The 24097-nt window shown below is 40.7% G+C and overlaps 2 protein-coding genes across 3 annotated transcripts; both read left to right on the forward strand.

Moving 5' to 3' along the window:
- Positions 1-2277: 2277 nt before the first annotated feature.
- hsd3b7 (hydroxy-delta-5-steroid dehydrogenase, 3 beta- and steroid delta-isomerase) lies at positions 2278-12827 on the forward strand. Of its 2 annotated transcripts, none has more exons than XM_070922506.1 (6): positions 2278-2486; positions 4309-4464; positions 6835-6943; positions 8431-8530; positions 9231-9393; positions 12052-12827. In XM_070922506.1, the coding sequence occupies exons 1-6, from the start codon at positions 2327-2329 to the stop codon at positions 12462-12464; spliced, it is 1101 nt and encodes a 366-aa protein (XP_070778607.1). In that variant the 5' UTR covers positions 2278-2326; the 3' UTR covers positions 12465-12827. The 2 variants fall into 2 exon arrangements, with proteins under 2 accessions (XP_070778607.1, XP_070778608.1); XM_070922507.1 differs by lacking the exon at positions 12052-12827 and adding an exon at positions 10043-10171.
- A 2584-nt stretch (positions 12828-15411) lies between these two features.
- tbc1d10b (TBC1 domain family, member 10b) lies at positions 15412-22117 on the forward strand. Its single transcript, XM_070922503.1, has 9 exons — positions 15412-16418; positions 17255-17354; positions 17468-17575; positions 18237-18343; positions 18827-18941; positions 20077-20142; positions 20233-20422; positions 20656-20810; positions 20972-22117. The coding sequence occupies exons 1-9, from the start codon at positions 15412-15414 to the stop codon at positions 21893-21895; spliced, it is 2772 nt and encodes a 923-aa protein (XP_070778604.1). The 3' UTR covers positions 21896-22117.
- Positions 22118-24097: the final 1980 nt, after the last annotated feature.

Consider the following 24097-nt stretch of genomic DNA (forward strand, 5'->3'; position numbering starts at 1 on the left):
CTCCACTGTGCATTGTCAGTTAAGTTGTAGCTACAAGTGTGTACTTTTTACATGGCTGCTGAGTTTTTGTCTGCAGGATCAGCACAACAGAAAATTGGCCTGTGTTTTTTTTCTATTTTGTTTTTTCCCCCCTCAAAACAACAAGCGTGTTCGTTTGATTCTTGGTTCTCTTTCCGTCTGTTTGTCTATGTTTAGTTGTTCCTTCCATGGTATTCTCGTATTTTGTTTCTACCAGCAAATGTCAGATTCCTATTTCAACAGTTGGCAAACTGCAAGTTCTTCTTTCTTCAGACGTTAAAGCAAATATTACCACCAAACTCCTGCAGGTCCTAGTAAAAATGTGTGGTCAGTGTTCATCTTAGTCAGTCTGTGTGCTACAAATGTTTTTAAAAGGAACATTTATTTGATTAGATCAGGTCTCTTCGAAGGTTTAGTTTAGTAACGTTTATTTTTTCCCCTGTTTTGTGGACCTTTCCAGAATGCATTAGTATGTATTTTATTTGAGAGTGTGGAGTCATTCACCCCATACAAAACATCCCTCCCTGAAAAATGTATAAGCTTAAGGCAAACAAAGGTCCAGCTTACAATCTGTTTGCAGTGTAGATGGGTGGAAGGTATACATAGATAAGCCTCAGCAGGTTTTTGATACGCTGCAGACAGTGGGATGTATATGGCCCTTGTGTTGTGTCTCTGTTTTTCATATGGCTATGGCCGTCCAAAGTTTAACTTTAATTTTGAACTTTTAACTAGCGGAAGACTTTTTTTTTGTTCCCTCCCAAACAGGAAAATGTGTAAGATATTTTTTGTTGCAATGAAAGCCTTTCAGTACAAACCAACCCTCTTTACTACAGGATAAAAAGATGAAAGGAAAAAAAAAAATCAAAGAAGTACATGTAAATATTGTAGAAGTGTTTGTTTCTCGTAGAAACACACTGATTTCAAGCTGTAAATATGTTGTTCCTTTTCCTCTCTCCATGAGGAGGAAACATGTACATACCTTCCATTCATTTATTTTTTATTGTTTTTCCTTTTAATTTGATGATTATTTTAATATTATTTGCAATATTTCTCTTGTATTAATGCGTTGGACCCTTTATTAATGGTGCATTAAAATATTTTTTAAATAAATTAAAACCTCTTATTGTTTTTGAATAACTTTGTGTCCTACAACAGTTCCAAGCACTGGGGTTCAGCAATGTTGGAGGATTATATACACAACTATTAGTGTCTGTCATATATAAATAACTAGTTGATAAAATGCAGTATTTCAAGAGGAAGTTGCTTGCGTGGTGGAAACTACAAACTTGTCCTATTTCCTCCTTGACGGAGTTGAAATCTGCTCCTACAATGCACCTGCAACTTTGATATTTCCTGTTGAGCGAAACACGAGAGGAAGCGCTGAAATCTTGTCTACAGAGACTAGATTTAATAAGTCCACAGATGACGACAGGAAAGGGAGAGCTGGTAAAGCTCACAGCACAGATGGTGCTGAGTTGGTGGTGCACACATCTGGCTGACAAACACATTATTCTGTTATAATCAGCTAGACTGGTATTTTTAAGGTGCACTTTTTTACCGGAATTGAACTGAGCTCGTGACCTGAAATGGCACTTGTTTGTGGGTAAAATGTAATTTATGATGTTCCACTGAGTCACAAGAAGGCTGGCTGAAACTGGAAATAGCAGGATCTTTTGTGACGATGCATTGTACCGTAGCAAACCATAGTGCTTGAACTCCAAAGTTCAACAAGTTATTGCCTTATTGTTTCGTTTTTTTTATTATCCCAGATGGGAAACAAGATAAAAAAACAACACAAGTACAAAAACAAAAGCTAAAAAACAAAAAGTAAAAAATGTTTCCTGTACATACAATATACAGAACACAATAATACAACCAAACGATCTCTAAAATGCTAAATTACATTTGCAGATGAAGCAGGGTTATTGCACATGGAACAAAGGAGGTTTACCTCCTAAAATGTAATTTTTCTATCTACATTAAAACATTTAACTTCCTAAGGAAGCACAAACTTTGCTGTCCCTTCTTACAGACATCAGAATTTGTTTTAAAACATAAACTATCAATGACTGTTCCAAGATATTAATGATTAGTCTGCTAGGAGAGGGAGCTGTAAGAGCTGTGCAGGAGTGTGTCTGTCATCCCCTGTTCTGTATTTAACAATAAAGGTTTGAAAAAAAAAAAAAAGAACAGCTGCCTTCTTATTGCCGGATCGGCAGCGCAGCGCTTGGTTTTCATGTCAGTGTCCATAGAGACGAGTCACGGATACCATTAGTCCACAGCTGTGGCTGCACCAGGTTATCACAGAATGTCTGAAAACCAGCGGGGTCTCGTTTATTTGATCACCGGAGGTTGCGGTTTTCTCGGCAAGCACATACTGACGCTTTTGCTGGAGAAGGAGGACAAACTGGTGGAGGTCCGTGTGTTTGACAAACGTGTAGATTCAAGTTTAACTGAACTCGCCACAGGTAAGACGAGTTAAGCTCTGATAAACACAGTTCTACGTTGTTTTCTCTATAAAATGCGAGACTTGATTTTAGAATCTGCTAATTTAAAGTTTTATCCCGTATCGGCAAATATCGACACTTGTTTAAGATAAGACCAAAGCTGATTATAAAGTCATGAGTCTTTCTTCAGTTCGGCGTTAATATAATCTAATATGGAGCTCTTGTTTTAATGTAATTTCAGCCTTTACAACATCTGCCTGTCATCTTGAATGACAGAGGGTCTTTGCATGTTTGTGGCGTTTTGTTCAGTATTCATTTGCGTAGTTTCTCCCAACATTCCTCTCTTATGTATAATTGTAATATTTCTTTTTCCGTCCTATTGTATGTAAAATTTTGGTTTACTCTGATACTGATAGACCTACAGTATATTCTATTATTGTTTATTATGGAGTTTTCATATGGAGCTGGTCATTGAGTTGACTATTCCCAACTCTTCACTGACAATTTGTCAACTGTTTAAATAACACAAGATGTTGTATAAGGTTTCAGTGGTATGAGAGGAGGCGATGAGGTGTTTGTGAGGGACATTCATTTACCTCACATACCGTATGGTCAATTTGCAGAGATGACAGCTTGGTTGTGAATCCAGGATAGTCAACTCCCCTACATTTCCTGTGCCAGGATAAAGATGCTGTGTAATTCGGCTCTGCTCTGTCATGACCTGTCACTGTTTATAATCACTGTCACCAACTGTGGAGGACATGAAAGCAGGATGTAGGTGTGTTGTGTTTCCCATGGAACCAGGAGTTGTAGCCTGAGATGGTTCACATGTCAACTTCATGGGAAAAAACACACTAATAATTAAAAGCTAAGCAGGTTTTGTTTTTCCTGGTGAGAAGGCATGCTATAGGTTACTAAGTTACATTCAACAACAGTAAACATTTTCCCTCATCAGTGTCAGGAATGCGCCCAACCACAAATTATGTCTCTATCCCACAGTGGAAGATGTTTTATTCAGCTCTCATTATTTATAGTCAGACAGAATTGAAGCCTGCTGTTGATGCAGTGCAGCTTGGGCCCCTGAGAGCTACAGGTAACAGGAGAGCTTGCTCTCAGTTACACCCATTGTAGGACTCAAAGCCCGAGGAAAATGAGATGTCGACTTGTGTGTGGTTTTATCTGGTTGATGTTTAAGCTGATTTGAATTAGTGGAAACATCTGTAATTAAACATCTATCTGTAATTGGTAAAATTACAGATGGGAAAGCAAACTCCAGAAGGAGTGTCTGAATTGCAACAGAATCTCTGTTTTGAGTCCAGTCCCTTTGCATGGTCTCTGTGTTGTCTCATTATCTATCACCATTTCAAGGACAGTCCATGGCAGCTTAGATAAACCCGAGGTGCACGACCTTCATAAATGTCAACGACGCCAAACATTGATTGCCACAAAGAATTTATCTAGTGTGAGGGAGAGTTGGGCGTGATAATGATATGATGATTTTACAACATTGTGTGTACCAAGGGAGATATCTCTCTAGTTGTTTTAGACTATTGTGGGCCATGTTTCAGATCACTGAGAAGGGCTGAGGTGTCAGGTTTTTAATTAACTGGGTTAGCTAAAAACGTTCTTGCCTGACACAAATATGACACAAATCGTATCTTCAAACAACACAGTTGTTGTTGATGCAAGGTATTGTTTTCATCAGTCAAATTAATCCAAAGGGGAGTTTTGTAATATTTTGGTAAAAACTAAATTCCTCCCAGCTTTTTTTCCACAGCCCTGATCCAGGATAAGTTACCGTACTGTGTGGTTTTGACTTTGTGTCTTCCTGTTTGTCCCTCAGGCCGGACAAAGGTGGTGGTCATTCCGGGGGACATCACAGACTATGGTAGCGTGTTGGAGGCCTCTCGCGGGGCTGATGTTGTTATCCACACAGCCAGCCTGGTGGACGTTTGGCACAAAATCCCAGAAACCCTCATCTACTCTGTCAATGTCACAGGTGAGACTTCCAGGGAGTGGTGATCCGAATAATGATAACAGGGAAAGGGGATGGGAAGGAAACATCTATGGGTAATTGCAATTTATGAATGTTTTACTGTGGGAAACCAGAAAACAGGAAACCCACGCCTGCTTTCAAGGACTTCATCCAAGGTTTAAAAAATGGTGGCCATAATCAAGTTATGCTGAATACTGAGACAATATCAGTCAGTGTTAGCCAGTCATGTTGTCCATTTCTGGTGTGACAGAGATTTCTTCTTGATTTTCAAATCAGGATTAAGGGCTAGTTTTAATTGCATATTTTGTTATTGTAATTGTTTACAAATGTATTTTTTGTGAACTAAGGGTGCATTTACAGATCTAAAGTATCGCACAGTTTCCATTGACAAAGCACAGTTGGTCATCCTGCACTTAACTGCTTAACCATATTAGTTTGGGTTTCAAGTGTCACATGATTGTATAAATGCTGTTTGAGAGGCGTTTTTTTCAGCCTGACAACAATTCAACTCTTACGAATGAAAGAAAATAAATTATATATAATCTATAGGGAGCTTTAGCACAAAATATCAGTATTGACTTTATCTTGGATATGAGCTAGGAGTTTCCTAATGCACCCGTAAAATGTCTCATCCTTTTCGGGAACATGGTGGTGCCATTCACTGTAGCTGTAACTATGACTAAATACAGTGAACTGAAGACTTGTTGTAGGTTAAATCTGTGAGATGGTGTGTCACTTGTGTGAACTGTAGGGCTGTTTGTGTGTGTTCTTCCCACAGAGGAATAAGATAAATCAGGCTTGCATTTGTTGACAATAAGAAAAATATAACATTTCATCAGACTTATCCTTTAAAACGGGAAATATTGTAGCTTGCTTGTATGAATTCAAGTGGCCATGAGCTGTATGTGAGTAAGGAAATACCTTATTTTTTGGCATGTCAGATGCTTTTGATGAAACTAAAAATGGGCATTTAATTGATGGAAATTCAAGCTGATCTAATCTAGATCCAGACTGAGGATACTGTTCACATTAAGAGAGTAAGTGATGAGAACAGTCTACATATTCAGTGTCTTTGTCTGAGTTTATGTTATGTTATGTTATGTTGTTGGTTTGTGTGGGTTGTTTTGAGGCTATGATCAATGTTTGGCCTGGAATAGTCCGCAGTCATTCAGCAAATAGACAAAAGACCATTTTGCCATCTGTTAGATGGGAGTCAGCTGTAGGCTTTTCAAATAGTTTCTCCAGGAGTACAACAGTCCTCCTACAGTTGCTTGAATTGAATGAATAACTTCTTACTCATATCTGTCATATAAGTGTCAGAACTTCCTCAGCTAAATTAAGTTTGATGTTGTACTATTTTCATGCACCTAACGTCATCAAACCTCTACAGAGTTAAAGTTTGACCACCTGTGATTTGATTCTGAGCTCTGTTTCACCCAAACGAAGAGGGCGGTTCAGTCTAGATTCCTCCAGTTGAGAAATATTACAAGAATTTGATATTATTTCCCCTGTGTTGGTCTCAAAAATGTTCTCTCATCTGGGAGACCTGTTTCCCAGGATAAATATATAAATCAAATCACAAGTCTAGTCATTAATAAGACATTCATATCATTTTGTATTTGTATTATCAGGTATTTTTATGCAGGTATTCTGTATAGACATGGATGTTTGTTTCTGTCTGGTTGAGGATCTCAAAGTCTGTGGCATCATCTTTTTTCGCACTGCTGCTGCATGGTTACGATGGCAAAAGTCCATGACTTATCATTCTTGAAACAGATTACAGCACACTCTCATTGGGACTTCATCCTCTGCCAAACTGGACCAGATGTAACTTTACAGCCTGTGGACTGTGTCCCCATTTCTGCTTTCCCAGTTTTAACTTCAGGCTACTTCAGTCAAAAAAGCCATCCTATGGAAAACTGGAAACTGGCAAAAGTATTAAATACAATAATAAGAGGTCTTATATCCTCCACTTTGCAGTGACCATATTTCTTTTTTCTGAGAGAGGAAAGACCAGGTTTTTGAAAAACATGTTTTCTTCCTCTCAGCTGAATAGAACACATATGGATCTCATGCCTCTCCTAAAAGTATTTCCTGTTGATCCTCTCTTTATGCGTCCAATTGAAATTTCAAGACTTTCAGCCTGCACCAGTACGTTACAGTGTTTCTTTCATTTTGAATCATTTTGAGCTTTTAAAACTTTCAGATTTGGCTGTCTCAACTCTGGACACACTGAAGAAATCCAACTATGTCAAAAGCAGTCATGTGGCTTTGGAGGATTGAGAAACTTGTGTTACCCAGTAAAATTCAGCCTGATCTATACAGTTCGAGCATCCTCCGTCTCTTAAATGACAATGTTTTCTCTTTTCTCAGGAACGGAGAATGTGATCAATGCCTGTGTGGAGTGTGGCATCCAGGGCCTGGTCTACACCAGCAGCATGGAAGTGATTGGTCCCAACATCAACGGAGACCCCTTTATCAGGTGAAGCTCAAAAAATATCTTTTAGTTTTTACTTGTGAAACTCCGTTCAATTTTGTTCTGCTGACCAGGTGACCCAGTGTCAAAGTGTTCTCCTCACCGAGCACACATAGTTGCACTTTACACTCCCATTTTGGGAAATGCTTTGGCTCTGTCAGTTATGTTTCTGTGGTCACTATCTTGTATTGTTGCTCTTTTCTTCTCGTGAATGCACCATCATGGAAAACAGGAGGCCTGGACAGAAAAGATATCATCGGGTGGAGACAAACGTACACAACACACAGTATCCAGTACCCTGGTGGTCTAATCAAGGAGGCTTTAAATCCCTTCTGGAGTGAAAAAGACATTGAATAGGAGGCATTGTGCACATTCAGACTCACTCTTTATCTTGCAACTGTCACTCTGATGTGATATTTTCCCTCCGTAATGTTTTGCATTGTGTCTGCAGCTAGCAACATGCCTGCAAAACACGCTTAACTTGAAACACGCTTTACTAGTTGACATGAGAGTATGTAAAAATAGGCCTGCAGCTTAGTCTCAGTTATTAACTAAAGCATGAAGCAAGTTTCTAATTTGATGTTGAACATGAAAGCACAGATGCTACTGTTGCACTGTTAACAAATTCTATTGGGGAAGCATTTTAGTACTGTATTCGTGGATGTGCAAATTTACAATTTAGCCTAATTTCCACCTGTGGTAACTGCTACATCAGCTGTCAACTGTTGACATTTGAAAGAATGGTAAATATTGACTGTCTCTGGGGGTTGTCTTCATCAATCAAGAGAGTGCATTGTTCTTTCCTGAATAATAGTGAAATGTTTTGGTGCGAGGATGCACGGAAAATCAATCCAATTCATTGTAAACATTCATAATCTTTACTGTGACTGATTACCACTCTCGAGCAAGTTTCATGTCTCTGAAAGTTGATTTTTACACTGGTATGGGGGAAAAAAATGGAACCCTATGGCTGTCTGGAAAGAGGTTAAAAGATAAAGAATTTAAAACACCAAGGTATTCTTTGAAAGATCCATTTTCCTTGAGCGGGAATCATGACATTCTTCCAGATGGTGTGTGTGTTTGTTTGCACGTTTGTGTGTGTGTGCATTTGTTTGGCACATAGCTTCAGCTGTAGCTCAGAACAATATTTGGCATTCTCTCTGTGTTCACATCACACGGTAAGGTCACAGCGTAAGAATCTTTGTCTGCTCTTGTTGGAAAGACTGGTTCTGCCCAAGCACTTCTTATACAAACAAGTTGAGATGAAAGCTGCAAAAAGTATGCAAGGGGACTCAACACAGACACCTGGAGTTTGATTCAATCTTTCTTTCTTTCTTACTCTCTCTATCTCTCTCTCCCTCTCTCTGTTTCCTCTCTGAGCCATTTGGCTTCATTTAAACACATTCCTCTCATACATGTGGCAAGGTCAAGAAAACACTCTCTTCTTACTTTATCCTGAGTCCTGCTCTGACTGTTTGACTCTTTCTCTACAGGGGCAATGAAGACACACCTTACCATGTGAGACACACTATGGCCTATCCTAAGAGCAAGTCAAAGGCAGAGAAAATTGTGCTTGAAGCTAACGGCACCAAGGTACTTAATATTTTACATTATTCATTTCACAGTAAATGGTTATAGTTTCTGGTGTTTTCATTGGTCAATTCATTCATTCATTCAACATTGATTGGAATTATTCAAGTTCACATTCATACTATACTGTGCATTAACATTCTTAAGAGTGGTAACAAGAAAATCACAGTGAAGCAGCTTTATTAAAAACACATTTTAAATGTTGAGAACACTTTACAGGCACACTGAGAAAAGTAAACAACAGTGTTAAAATAAGAATCATAAAATCGTAATGATGCCATGGAATTCCTGAAAGTTGCAGAAGTAGAGTAGGAAAAAATATTTATTGGTATCCAGATAATGTTTATCACTGAATATTACTATAGTACTATAATGCTGAGTGTCAGATTCTATATTGTAGTATCTTGACCTTATCTTAAGTGTAAGACTGGGCAACACAATCTTAAAGCTCTAGTTGTTTGTTTTGTAACTGTCGTATGCTTGGTTGGATTCTAGCCTGGAACAACAAAAACATTATGAGGGAATTTCTTGTGCAACTTGGCCACAAAATGCTAGATCATCCCCTTGTGGCCTTGCTGTGGTGTCGCTCCTGCTATTTACAATCAAAATCCCCCAAAATCTACCCCTTGACCCCTTTGTGTAAATTTATTTCCATATGTGTCCTGTATGATTCCTTACGCTGAATCCTGAATTTTGCCTCCAGTTGAAGGGTGGAAAGTGTTTATACACATGCTCTCTGAGACCGACAGGGATCTATGGCGAGGGGCACGAACTAATTAAAGATTTCTACAAGCTGGGTGTGCAAAGGGGAGGATTGGTCATCGGGGGTGTCCCAGAACACTCCGAACATGGACGGGTCTATGCAGGTAAATTACAATTTTTGTGAGTCATAACCACAACTTTACAAGGACGTCAAAGTTCCCCAATATAGCCTGAGAATTCCAAGCAACCTCTGTTCTATTTTTAAGTTGTGAGGAAAACAAACTGGGAATGAGAACCTGGCAAAGGTCTACCATGATGGCTTCTGTTTTCACCAGGACTAAAAGCAGAAGTGCAGTTGTCATGCAAAACCACTTCCTCTGCATTTCACAGGAAGTGTCTTTTGTATTTGATAGACTTGATAGCACTGCTAGAATTCGCAATAGCTACAACCACGTACACACGTGCATTCATGCATTCACACACACACAATCTCAAACACTTGACCTCCATGGCAAATGTGAGCCTCATAGAAAGCAAGTTGTGGTTGTTGTAGGGTGGGCACAGCTTTGTGGACCAATGAATGTGGCAATGATGCCTCCCACAAGAGTCTATGACAACCGCTTCGTGAGTTATGAAAGGGGGTGTGGCAAAAGTGTGTGTGTCTGTCTACCATGTTATGGTCATGTTACGTGAATCTGTTTAGAAGTTATGCGCCTTTTGTTAGAGGCCACTCCCACTGCCATACCACCTTTTTGCCAATTGGCATGAACACAACCACACACAAACTTGATCCTAATCCTTGCCAAATTTCAGCTTCCTTGGGCCAAAACTGTGGTCGCAAGTTTTTGTCGACCAATGGACCGACCGACAGACCCACAGAGCGAGCTATAGAGCTGCTGGTCGCAGCTAAAAACCTCTGATGCTCTCTTAAGATGACTTTTTAGCAACTGCTAGTCATAGGGTAAAAGCACAAGGTCTGTTACATCAAAGGATGGACAGATGGTACAACATGATAAACATGAAGAGCCAGAGTCCAGATTTCTTGGTCGTGATATCACTGTGTGACTACACAAACTGATCCGCAAGGCCAGTGACGTTGTTGGGGTGGAGCTGGACTCTCTGACGGTGGTGTCAGAGAGGAGGATGCTGTCTAAGCTGCGGGTCATCTTGGACAATGTTTCACATCCTCTCCATGACGTACTGGTCGGACACAAGAGCAACTTCAGTGGGAGACTCATTCCTCCCAAATGTACAACAGAGCGACACAGGAAATCATTCCTGCCTGTGGCCATCAAACTGTTCAACTCCTCCCTCTGAGTGTCAACACTCAGGAAGAGACTGGAAATCTGTATCTACTTCACCTGTTCATACACTACCTCACTATTTATTCTTAAATGTTTAAGTGCATTACATATATAGTCATACACTTCAGTGCAATACATACATATACATTGTTATTGTATATATTTTTTACCTCATTGTTCACTTAAATACTGTAAATGTGTATATTTTTTATTTTCTATTTCTTATTTTTATGTTTTGTACATACTTTTAGTTCTAAATTATGCTACTTTCTACTCTTGAATGGGAGCACCGGTACTGTACAATTTCCCCCCGGGGATCAATAAAGTATTTCTGATTCTTATTCTGATTCTGACTAGTATCAGCCAGCATTGACCAGTAAATAAATCTCCTGCCAGATGTGATGATGATATTTTTAAATCAGCCCTATCTTGCTGTTTTGCTGTCATAGTATCAGCCGTTGCTCATGACCAAATTAGTAGTCACCAATATTGCATTTAAGCATGAGAAACGGCCAACATGTATTTTGTGGCTGATATTTGTAGCGTCCCTAACAGATGCTGATGTTACAGAACTGGAGCGTCCCATTAAATTCTACAAGACTTAACATGAAAAGGATCTACTGTTGCTAAACCTTAATGATTGAGGATGTAAGTTCACTAACAGTATATTAGTCAATGTAGATCTTTTGTAAATTGTAGCATGCGCACAGCTGACGTTAAAGATGATGCCAGTATAATGTGGTCAGAGGTGTGAAGCAACTAAGCACATTTACTCAAGTATTGTACCTACGCACGATGTTGACGTAAGCAAAATATTGTTTTCTTTTACACCACTAGATTTATCTGACAGAACTAGTTAAAATGGAGATAGTATTTTATATTAAACACTGGTTAATGGCATAAAACATTGGTGTTGTTGGGTAAACATGTTGTTTTCCCAAAATGTTAACTTTTCATGAACTCTGGAAAAGAATGTATTGATTTAGCTTGATGACACAATTAGACAATATTTATTAGCTGAACATGTAGCTGAGCTCAAGAGAATGGCAGGGTGAAAAACCTTGTGTCTCCCAGTTTTTTTGAGATTTTAATTTTACATTTCCAAATCTATTATTGATAGATGGAATGTACCAGGTACGTCTTCATCTATCAATAATGAAAATCCCCAAACTTGAGGCTATAAAATGAATATATACCAGGTGCATGTTTATTTATCAATATTTGGCACTGACAAGAATCAATCTTCGAACTACTTTTCATCTTTCTCAAAATTAGTTTTTAATTTGACAAATGCTTTTAAAAAAAGTAATAATTTGAACTCTACCTCTTTTCTTCATACAGTATTTGGTATGAGTCATAAATTCAGCTTCTAATAACAAATGTTGTTATTAAGAACTTTGTAAAACACACGTTCCAAAGAGGTGAGGTGAGGTTAGGTTAAGTGTTTCCTACTACAGTAAATGTTTTGAGTACTTCTTCCCCCCATTCAATCTGGTGTTCGTTGTTTTGTGTTGCTAGGCAACGTGGCCTGGATGCATGCACTTGCAGCCCGAGCCCTGAGAGAGCGCCCACAGACAGTCGGAGGTGAAGCTTTCTTCTGCTACGATGACTCCCCCTACAAGAACTACGAGGATTTCAACATGCTGTTCCTCTCCAAATTTAACTTTCGAATGGTTCGTATGCCCTCACTGGTGCTCTGGTTCCTGGCCATGGTTAATGACCTGCTCCGCTGGATACTGAGCCCCTTGTATAAGTACACGCCATTGCTGAACCGTTACACCTTGGCCATTGCTAGTACCTCCTTCACTGTCTGCACAGACAAAGCCATGCGTCACTTCCAGTACCACCCTCTCTACGACTGGGATCAATGCCAAACCCGCACACAGAAATGGGTTGACACATTCCCTCTGGATAATCCCAAAGACTCCTAATGTGACTCACAATTGTTATATCTGTGTAATACGCAAATCTAATGTTCATAGCATAGTTATAAGACAATGTAAACATTTGTTCAGATGAAGCACATATGTTTACCGCCTTTATTAGATTCCATTGGATTCAGTTCATTGGTGTTTTGATCCCATGAAGGGATTGTGCCTTTTGTTGAGAATGTGCTGTAGTATTTAAATATTACACACTTCTACATCAGAGAGACACCAGCATTTACTACATGTGTATGGACCATATATAAGGGTTTATGTTGCATAATTTAATGAATATTAAATGTGTTTTATAATCATGTTTAGTTTGTTAAATGTTTGTAATTTCTAATAAAGATTGTTTAATATATCCTACATGGCTTTGATTGTTGTGATTTTGCACTTGATTCGCATTACAGGGAGAGGCTGCATTTTCATGTTTTTCTTCCATAACTGATCTCATTTTAGGTATTTTGATATGCAGTGTACGTCATAATGAATGTTTGCACTGTCTGGAGACCTGACTCATGATCTTAAATCACTCCTCACCATTTCCACATGGATTACCATGGAGACAATGGACTTTGTTTACCCACATAGCAAAGGGCTGCAACCCTCTCTGTACTCTGTACTTGTGGAAACTTGTCTTCAGACTCTATGACAACCAGCTGGGTAGCATTTATTTGTATGACTAAGACTAAGTATATAGGAGTTCCCTTGCAGAATAACTTGACAGCGTTCCAGCATGCCTGGGTGTCCCCCCATTTCTGTGGTTTTCCATGGCTAGCCTCACAATATTTACATGCCTGTTAGTATGAAAAGGAAAGCAGAGAAATGACTCACAATCTCCAACAAAACCTCTTCAGCTCTCCCCAAACAAAACAAAACAATTTGTAGTTGTGGAACTTAGTATTATTATGACACCTGTAAGCATGCCTCAGTCTGAATCTAATGAAAGGTGCGTGTCTGTGTGTGTGTCTCCAGATGTGTTTTGGTGAATCACCACAATCCTGAATCTTCAGGGTCCATTAAACGCTTGTAATTACGGTGATTGCGCCATCTGCTGGTGCAACGAAAACATACCAGTAAAGTGAAAAACATTGAGGTGACTGATATTTCGCTTTCATTAATACGGTAGATTGTATTTATATACCCTCCCATCGTTGTTATTACCCTCCCAAGTTGTTAACTTGATAAAAGTTGTTTTTCCTCGGTTTTAAGTAACTTATTTTTGTAACTTCTTCTTTATAAATAACACATTTGATAGACATTGTAATGAATGTGTGTGATTGTGATAAAATTAAAAAGAACGTCAAGAAGCATAGATGTATAATGCACAATGCATTGTTAGTGTACAATAGCATATTTCTGCTGTGGAAGGGAGGCTCCTGTGCAGGTGCGTGCGTGTGCCCGACGACGTTGTCGAGAACACGCACGTAGCTGTCAGTAGGAAATGCAGGGTGCGGGTGTCGGATGTACCCCTGCCGCTGTGCGTGGATAAATTAAACAAAGAATGTAATTTTTCTTTCAGAATGAAAACTATTACTTAGAAGGTTATTTTGGTGATAATGGTCGCTGCAAGTCCGCAAGTCTAACCGATACATTCAGCTAGCTAGCTTGGCTAACAGAAATAGAACACTATCGGCGCTAATGCTAAGAGTTACACTAGGCTAAAATAAGCTAATTTAGCTAGCTGGCGACTGAGCTAGCTAGCTCGCAGATTGCAGGACGTTTGCTCTTCCAGGTCCTCACCCTGTTCAGCGGCTCCTGCACCGGTCTCGCTTCTTCGTGTTTTCATTTTACAGAGGAGTTTGCGGAACCGGAGCTGTGGCGGGGGGTCGTGTGGATAGGAACCCCCTGGCTATCCAGGCGGACGGATCACAGTGACACGCCGGTCGTGGGTGAGTTGAGCAGCGGGGTAGAAGTTGTAGTTGACCGGGGCAGCGGGGTGGACAAGGCCGTGGACGCTGTTCGGCCAGGGCCTGGCAGGCAGGCAAGGTGGGTGTTGACTACTAGCTATTAGTAAACCATTGCTCCTGTGTGCTGAATTGGGAAGTTGAGTCGCTTCGAGCGAGGCCTCTAGAGAGGATATGACAAAAAAGTGACTGGTGTTATTAGCTGCTCGCATGTAACCGATAGCTGTTTGGTACCATCACCACAGACCTGATTAACCCGATTCGTCAGCAAAATACTGGATCACTATGGTTGTATGGAGCGCTTTGTTGATAACGTTAAAGCTAGTGCACTGGTACATCTGTAGAAGAAACTGTTAATGCAGCTCTGTGTAATGTTTTTCTGTCACCCAGGCTAACCGGCTGATAAAGTAAAATCGTGGTAAAGTCGAGTATTATAGTTGCTGTAAGCTTTTTAATTGTTTTGGTGTGATGTGTGCTGAGAGCAGAGTGGTACGCTTACATGTACTTTTCTGAAATGTGAAAGTTGCTGAATTACGAATGTAACGAAAAGTTATATCGCGAAGTCATTTTACTGTATGATATAGGCTTCTGTGTTGCCAAAGAGGAAATATAGCTTGAGACATTTATTACTGTAAACAATAGGATTTGCAGAAATAACATATCAACATATCACATTTGAAGTTAGAAGTAAAATCAATCAAGAATGAAAGTGGTTTGGAGTTCTAAAAACTGCATGTGGTGTGTGCATGTATGCAGGGCCTCCCAAGAATTTCCGTGATTTCAAAATATAGTTAACTTCTTTGGCTGCTTTTTCTCTGATGTAATTTTAAGAAGAGGAGCTCTCTGCTTATGCTTAATAGAAAATGGCTAGAAGTCTTTCATAGGTGCTCATCTTTTATGTCAACAACGTGACATTTAAAGATGAGATTTGCATCTTTTGCATCAGAAATTGTTTAGTATCCAAACAGCTGTAGGTATTGGCAAAAGAAAACTCACCTCCATAACTTTCTCTCTATTTGTAAAGGAGAGATCAGAGTGGAACCATGGCCGAACTCTCCACCCTATCCCCATCACCACCTGCATTGGGTGATCCCCATGCAGCTCCATCCATCCCTATGTCCTCATCAGCGCTCCCTTCTTCCAACAACCCTGCTCCAGAGTCTGCCAGGGAGGTACATATACCCAAGTCTTCCCTCTACAATGACAACGCTTTGACCGGAAACACTCCTGCAGTACAGTCAGGGGGTTCACCCTTGACTCCCCACCCACCCTCAAGTCCACCCAAACTCACTGCTGAGACCACCCTGACATTATTGGTACATGAGGCACAGATAGAGGAATCAACAGGGAAAGATGTCGAGACTGGAGCTCATGTTCTTAAGACAGTGACCAGTGACCCAGCAGCTGCAGAGCTCGTGGATAGTGAAACAGAGACCCCAGCACTGTCCATTGAGCCATCAGCTCAGAGCGAAGTGCAACAGGCATCCCCTTCTCCTGATCTCAATCCTGGTCCTAATCTCTACCCCAATGTGCATGTCACCCACAATCCAAATCCTGTCGTGGATGATGGTCAATTTACAGTGGACCAACCCCAAGCCGCTGAAGCTTCTAATCCCATGCCTGCCCCTACAGCACCCACTGATATGGCAGCATCAGCACCGGCTGAAGAGGAGAAACCTCAGCCACTTCAACAAGCACAAAACCCCCAAAGTCAGCCGCCTCCTCTCTCTCCAAAGCCTGACACTCCCAGTGAAGCAAGGAAAGCAGAACTGCCCAGCACCCCCACCAGAGTCGAACACCCCAGCCCTACTGTCCCATTAATCCATGAGCCAGCCTCTGCCTTTCCGCTACCCAACCCTAACCCCCTGCCAGCCCCTGACACCCTCAGCTACCTAGAGTCAGCCAGCCTGATGTCGGGGACGTTGGAGTCTCTATCTGGGCTGGGAGAGGATGGCAGCTCTGTGGGCTCAGACTCAGAGATCAATGGCCTGACCGTCAGACGCACTGATAAATATGGCTTCCTAGGTGGGACTCAGTACAGTGAAAGCGGGTAAGTATTAAGACATTATCTAATAACTCACACTCCGGGCCACTGTACTAAGTATTGATCATATCCACTGTGTCTATTTCTATCTATAAGATATTTTGAAATTAGAGACACATATTCAGTGTGGCTGTTTGTATGAAGAGGCAAAAAAGACACTTTTTATATGCAGAGAGTTCACTATTTGCAATATGAGATGTCATTAGATTATGGCCATAGAATTGGTTTACACAGGTAAATGTAAATCCTGCCTGACTATCATCCTGACTATCATCCATCGGCTACTTTGCCTTCCCTGGACGTCTTATTCACTCTGTCATCCATCTGCCCCAAAGAGATCTTCCTCTCTTCTCGATCTCACCCTCTCTTTCCTGTCGTCCTCTGCTGCTCTAAACATATCTGTCCATCCTTTATCGCCCTTTGGTCTGACTCAGATAATGCTGAGAGTGTTTTTGTGACTCAGGATGTACTGACTGTGTGTCTCTTTGGTATCACCCCTCGCACCCATCTGCTGTCTTCTTCTCTTTTTTGTTAGATTTGCTTCTACTTTTCTGACAAGCTAATTGCACTTCCGCTGTTGAATAATTTAAATTTAATTGATTTACCGCCAGTAGTGGCAGTGTATTCTGGTCAATGTTAAGGATGTCCTTTATCTGAGCAATTCAGCGTCATGTTGTGCAAATGAATGTAACAGCGAAAGTAAGGTAATTTATTTGTGCCATTAGATTAGAGTTACAAATCTCTAAACATATCGGAGTGCAGTATTTAGTTGTATGAAAAGAAAAAAAGTACTTCCCTGTTCTGTCAATGATGGAGTCATTTTAAATTACTCACTGTTGCAGTGAAAAGGACGTTCGAGTTGAAGTCGCCAGACAGAGGGAGGTAAAATGGCTTGATATGTTCTACAACTGGGATAAGTGGATCAAACATCGCTTCCAGAAGGTATGCACGAAAGCCTTTCAAATGTGTTTGGATGTGTTTCAGATATACTTGGATTGGTTATACTTGACATTATGCCATATCTAATATCCAGTGTGTCTGTTTGTGTGTTATAGGTGAAGTTGCGCTGCAGGAAGGGGATTCCATCTTCTCTCAGAGCCAAAGCCTGGCAGCTGCTGTCCAACAGCCAAGAGCTCCTAGATGCCAACCCTGGGAAATTTGAGGTATCACTGTGACCATATAGTCTTTTTTTTTTAAAATGGCATTTTTAAAATTTAACAGAGAGGCTGAAAGGTATAACAAAAAAAAACATGCGTTCTAGGGTGTGGTCATCAGTTCACACAGACAAATACATATATATATGTATAGTTCATTACTCATGGATTCAGGAAGTTGCCCCCATATTTTGTTTGATCTTTTATTCTTCAAATCTGCTCTTTTAATACCTGAACTTCTCTCTCCCTCTTTATAAAGTTGGTTGTAGCTGAGAATATTTAAGGATAGTGAAGAAGCTACAATATTGTTATTGAGTAACTGGCTCAAAGTGGGGACCATTGTAATGGGAAGTTGTAGCTGAGTAGGGCAATTTCAGCTCCAGGGGTGCTAAAGGGGCGCAGGCGCAGACCTAGTGAGCTGTAAGCCTCTTATCAGGACCGGTAATCCTGCCTGTCACGGCCCTGCCTCTGCGTCCATGCTGGAGGGGGGTCTGGCCTCAGCTGGGCCTGGGTCCCTGCAGTCTGCTTAGTATTGTTTATGTTGTCTGAGGAAGGCCTTCAAATGTGGTTTCATACAGGGCTTTGCAGTCCACTTTTATGGCTTATTTGGAAACTATCTCCATGAGTTAATGAGAATTTTTCTAAAACGTATCTTTTTTTTTTACTGCAGGAGCTGGAGAGAGAGCAGGGAGAAGCTAAATGGCTGGACATTATAGAGAAGGATCTCCACAGACAGTTCCCCTTCCATGAGATGTTTGCTGCTCGTGGTGGCCATGGGTAAAAAAACAACGCACAGTCTTAGCCTGCACACTGACTGCAAATTTTATGTAACCACTAGCAGACAGTGTTTTGCTCCTGAACAGGTCTTTATCAGGTCAGTGTCATAAGTTGATTTGTAATAGATTGGCAACGGTACAGATGTGCGTATATCTGTCAGTAAGTATACATGATTCCCATGGGGACATTGTGCTGTTGGAGTAACTGATTACAGGATACAACCAAGAAAATGGTGTAAATTAGAATGAAGTAAATATATAAAATATAGCAGACACATTAATAATTCAAAAACCATACATGTCATACAGGAAATGATAAAAATATAAAATATTGAAAATGAGGAAATAAATGAGAAAAATGAAATCACAATACATATAATAATGTAATGATATAATAAAAGATGATCTGATTCTGATGGTCTTTGAAAAGATAAGTGAATGAGATGTAGTCAAGAATGACAATTTGTGTTGTCTGTTCCTGCAGGCAACAGGATCTGTACCGGATCCTGAAGGCCTACACCATATACCGGCCTGACGAGGGCTACTGCCAGGCCCAGGCTCCAGTGGCTGCAGTGCTGCTAATGCATATGCCTGCTGAGGTGAGGGGTGAGCCATTGGTATACAGGTTTCTCACTAGGTGGGAAATGAAAGAGGGTTCATCAGTGTCAGTTCTGTTGTGATTACTGAACAGTCTGATTACTTAACAAAGCGTCATAAATACATGGTAACAGAATTTCAACTCAACTCATTATCAGGCCATCCATGGACTAGAATGAACAGAAAAATATTAAAAACCTTAGACACACCTCACAAGACTGTATTGTAGGTCAAATTCCCAGTGATTTGACTTACACATGTATTTTATTTAGCCTACAATGATTTTACACGAGACAAAATGTTGATGATGATGATCTCTCTTTCTGTGCATCCCTCCTTAATCACCTTAATCAAGAAATGGCTCATAAGAAAAAGAAAGTGGCGTGCGAGAAAGTGAAACAAAACTGGAACTTTATTTGGTTCTTATTTCATTGGGGTTACTTAATAAATTAAAAATCGTAGCAGACAGCAGACTGGTTACACTGCTGAAACTTTATTGACCAGACTGAAACAATTAAGCATGAAACTGAAACAAAAGACTGCAAATATCAAGCGTGTGTGATACAGACAGGACTCAAGTTACAGTTGCATCGCTCGGTAACAACGGGGGGGGATCGCACGGATCTGCCTAATCTGTACTGACAGTTTGAAACCAGAGTTCATTCAGTCACATGTAAAAATAGGTGTATGCCGATATGTGTCTGTGTGAGGGTGTTAGCGGTGATATAGTGATACTCAAGTAGCAGTGTGGTATTTTCTCGTGACACTGGAACTTATGCTGTAGTTGATGCCTGGTAGAGTGTGTCTTTACTGAAAGTGTGGTTTCACAGTTTACCCGTGTAGCCATTTTCTTTTTGACAGAAGGACAGGGAGGCCGTGTATATAGTTATTTTTCATATATCACTACATCACAACACAGCCCTGCCGTCATTTACGCACAACAAATACAGGAAGAAGGAAGAGTGAGAAGATTTAGTCAATGATTAATGTACACATTGTTCTATTTTTAAAAGATCCCCAAAAAGAAGCAGGAAACAAAAGTGGGAATTGATGCAATTGTGTTTCAACTCACTACTTTCTAATGACATATAAGTTGATTGCCAACCTTAACTGTTACAATGTGGTTCTGTTTCACAGCAAGCTTTTTGGTGCCTCGTCCAGATATGCGAGAAGTACTTACCTGGCTACTATAGTGCTGGACTGGTGAGTGAATGAACTAACTCTGTCTGTCTTTGTCAGACCTTTTTATGTCAGTTTTCTCAGCTTTATTGACTCGTTGTTTCTGTCTTTTAGGAAGCGATCCAGCTGGATGGCGAGATCTTCTTCTCCCTGTTACGGCGTACGTGTCCAATGGCGTACCGTCATCTTAAGAAGTTCAAGATTGACCCGATTCTCTACATGACTGAGTGGTTCATGTGTATCTTCTCACGCACCTTGCCATGGGCCAGTGTACTGCGTGTATGGGACATGTTTTTCTGTGAAGGTAGCATTCATATCCACACGGTTCATCCTGCTCTCAGTGTTCTTGTCTGTTTATAAGTGAACTGTTAACCTACCTCTATTTGGTGATGAATTATAATGATCTAAGAAGAAAGAAAGTCATACATTTTTATACTTGCTTTAGTAGAAATGTTTTCCGTATTCAGTATTTGTAAAATTCAATTTTAATTTTGCTCAGTAGTTTGACAGAAACCTGATTTAAGTCTCTGGTTGTAGGGGTGAAGATAGTGTTTCGTGTGGGCCTGGTGCTACTGAAACAGGTGCTTGGCTCCGTGGATAAACTTCGAGAACTACAGGGCATGTATGAAACCATGGAGCGTCTAAGGAACATCTCACCTGACACTATCAGGGAGGACATATTGGTACAGGAGGTGGGTCTCTTTCTCTTGGCTTCATAGACCATGTACATAAACAAAAGCTGCTTCTGTTTTTACTCAGCACCACGAGTTATGAGTCACTATGTCCTGTAGTGCCTAGTCCAGTAATCTTCACTTCCTCTGTCTGTCTCGTCCTTGTCTGATGTGTTGTCCAGATTATCACGCTCCCGGTGACGGAGGCACTCATAGAGCGGGAGTGCAGCATCCAGGTCAGGAAGTGGAGGGAGTCCAGAGGGGAGCTGACCCACCAGCCGGGCCGCCGCCTCCACGGTACGAGGGCCGTCTTCGAGTACAAACGCCGAGCCGCCTCCATCAGCTCCGGTGGCAGCTTCTCTTTCCTGGGAAGCCCGATCCCTCCACCAGGACCCCTCAGGGCCTCTTCCAGCCTCCTCTCACTCCCTGGCTTCCGCAAGTCCAGGGCTCCTTTCCAATCCCATCCCAAGAAAGGCTCCTTCTCAGGGCCATCAGGAATGGAGGGCCAGCAGCATCAGTCCACACCTGCAGTAACATCAAGCCCGGGACGAGGCGCCAGCAATAAACCACCCATTCCTCCCGGGGCTGGTCAGAGGGCACCCCACATTCAGAGCCCCTTAGTCGGGGTTGCGGCTGGCTCATCTCGTGGGCCTGCTCAGGCCTCAGAAGTCACCTCAGCACAGGGCCAGCCTACTGCTTCGGCCCCAATACAAAGCACAGCACCACCACCCAGCACTCTATCTCCCTCCCCTAAGATCGTCTCTGAGCAAATTACTCATACTATTCCCTCTCCTACTGCAAACAACGCCCCCCTGCCGCCATTTCCAGATTCAAAAAAAGAAGTGGCGCCAGTGGCTGATGCCACAACTGGAGAGGAAGAGGGAAAGAAGAAGAAGAAGAGCAAAGAAGACAAGAAGAAGGAAAAGGAAGATGAGAGGAAAAAAATGAAGGAAAAGAAAGAAAAGGAAAAGGCTGAAAAAGAGAGGCTCAGGAAGGAGAAAGAGAGGCTGGAAAAAGAGAAGAAGAAAGGGGGCAAGAAAAAGGACAAAGGGGGGGGAGAAGCCGAGGACAAAAATGGAGCTACAGCAGCGAGAGATTCGGCCTAGTTTTCCACCCCGTCATTCCAGGATAATGAAAAGGGACACTGAACAAAAAAAGAGGTCAGGGGAACAAAAGACCCCCAGAAACAGAAAGAGTGATTAATAAAAAAAAAAATGGGATGGCTTCATGTATAACGCATCCTTTTGAAGACTTAAAGTAGTCCCAGGACTATAGTGGAGAAAACTGGATCATGGTTTTAACAGCACCTCTGGGGGCTTTTTGCCCCTCGTTCAATGCTTTTTTTCCCACAGAGTTTTAGTAAGATGGGATAAATTTCCTTTTTCAACTGGAGCATGGACTGTGAATCTGAATAATCATTCAGAAGATTACAGTAATTATCTCTTTTAGTTTTTTTTAATTCTTGTCTTTCTTTTTCTTTCTTTCTTTATTTTAATCAGATTGATGGCTGTGGTTAGAGAAACATCGACTCAAGGGATTGTTGAACTGAAGGTTTGCAGAAATAGTTATGGTGCCATAGATTATGTAAATATAAAGTGTACCTACAGTACATAGGATCCTGTTAGCACTCCATATGCCCCATCAGTTCTTATCTGGATGCCTGGAACAAAAAGAAAAGAAAATTCTTCAAAGTCGTGTCAAACGCAGGCACTGAAGGCAGAAATGTTAGCAATGTTGTTGAGGATGTATTTATTGTCATGTTAAATGTTGTGAGTGAGTGTGTGCCTTAGTAGTGTAGTGAAATGTGTTACTGTTCTATGTGTGGGGTCCCTGTTTTCAGTCTCCCTCTGCCTGCTTTCTTTTAATCTAAAGTCAAACCATAATTGAATCTTGTGTGGTTCTCCCCAAATTCTTCTGTCATTGGTATAAATCTGATGGGGGAAATGGAAGGAATGTATACAGACGCAAAGAGGGAGAAAGTTAAAAATACAAGCAGACTCCATGCAGTGGTTAGCTGCTGTTTAATGGTCCGTTTATATGTGTTGTTTTGTCTCTTTTGTCTCTGACAAAACAACACGCCATTGTTTTCATTTCAGGCCTCAATTTAAATTTCTTGTGTCTGATGTTCATTTTCGCAAAAAGTGCAGCATTATTGATAAACTGGTCGCGTGGAAACATGCGGTACCCAGCAGTGACGCAAGTCCTGCAGACCAAATGTCCATCTGTAAAATTTTGCGTTTGACAAACAAAATCCTACACATGTATTTTATTTAGCCAAATTTCAGTATGGGTAAGAGCTTAAGTTCATTAACCCATTAGAATGTGATTTCAAGTATCTTAAGAGAATGAAGGATGATTTTTGCACTTGTGATTTTGTCACAAAGCTCCACTGAAGTCGACCACTCCGTTAATGTAGTGACGTAGAAAATGAGTCTCAACAGGCTGGTTTCATAGTTTGAAATCTGTACCTTGAGAACCTATAGGAAGCCACTTGACTGGAGGTGCCAGGTGTGCCAATGTAGCATTAACCTCTGATCTTTGACCTTCAGGCTCTGATGTATTTATGTACAAAGTGGTTAATTTAATCAAATATAGTATATTATGAATTATTATTATTATTTTGGATCTGACTATTTTTCTATGTGAGTAAGAGACGCCTGGTTGACTGGAACGATGGCTGACTACACAGTGTAGTTGCAGCGGGATCATTTAAGTGTTTATTTTTAATTTCCTTTTTTTTTTTTCTTTGCACGCTAAGTCCTTTGCTTTTACACAACAAACTCAATGCATGTCTTTGCTATTATTTAAGTTAACTCTCATTGTTGGTTTGGTCAACTATAGGTTCACGAGTCTCCAGTTTACTGAAGTGCAGTATTAAACAGACTTGAGTGGAAATATGGGCCTCCAACAGAACAAACAGTGAGATGAGTGATTCAGACAGAATTTTTGGGAGTTGAAGGTCTTAATCGTACTGTATAATATACTAAGAGGTGATTTATGAGCTTTGAATAGTTTGTTAATTCGAGATCTTAAGTATGTCTGTCTCACCAAGTTGTGTTGTAACATTCATAATGACTTATTGACTAATTCCCTAACCTATTTACACTCAGTGTTCTGTACTGTAAGATATTTATGCATACATTAAACTGCACTGAACCCCATCAGTATATGATGAATAGTGCCAGGTAGTTAGTGTAAAACCATTTGATGGCAAAAAACATTGATGCTCTTTAACTGTACTGTTTTTGTAGTTAAGGATTAGAGGGACTTTCGTGTAATTGTAGCCAACATGTCCTCCATATTCATTG

The sequence above is a fragment of the Enoplosus armatus genome, chromosome 17 (assembly GCF_043641665.1).
Source record: "Enoplosus armatus isolate fEnoArm2 chromosome 17, fEnoArm2.hap1, whole genome shotgun sequence".
Classification (NCBI taxonomy): Eukaryota; Metazoa; Chordata; class Actinopteri; order Centrarchiformes; family Enoplosidae; genus Enoplosus; species Enoplosus armatus.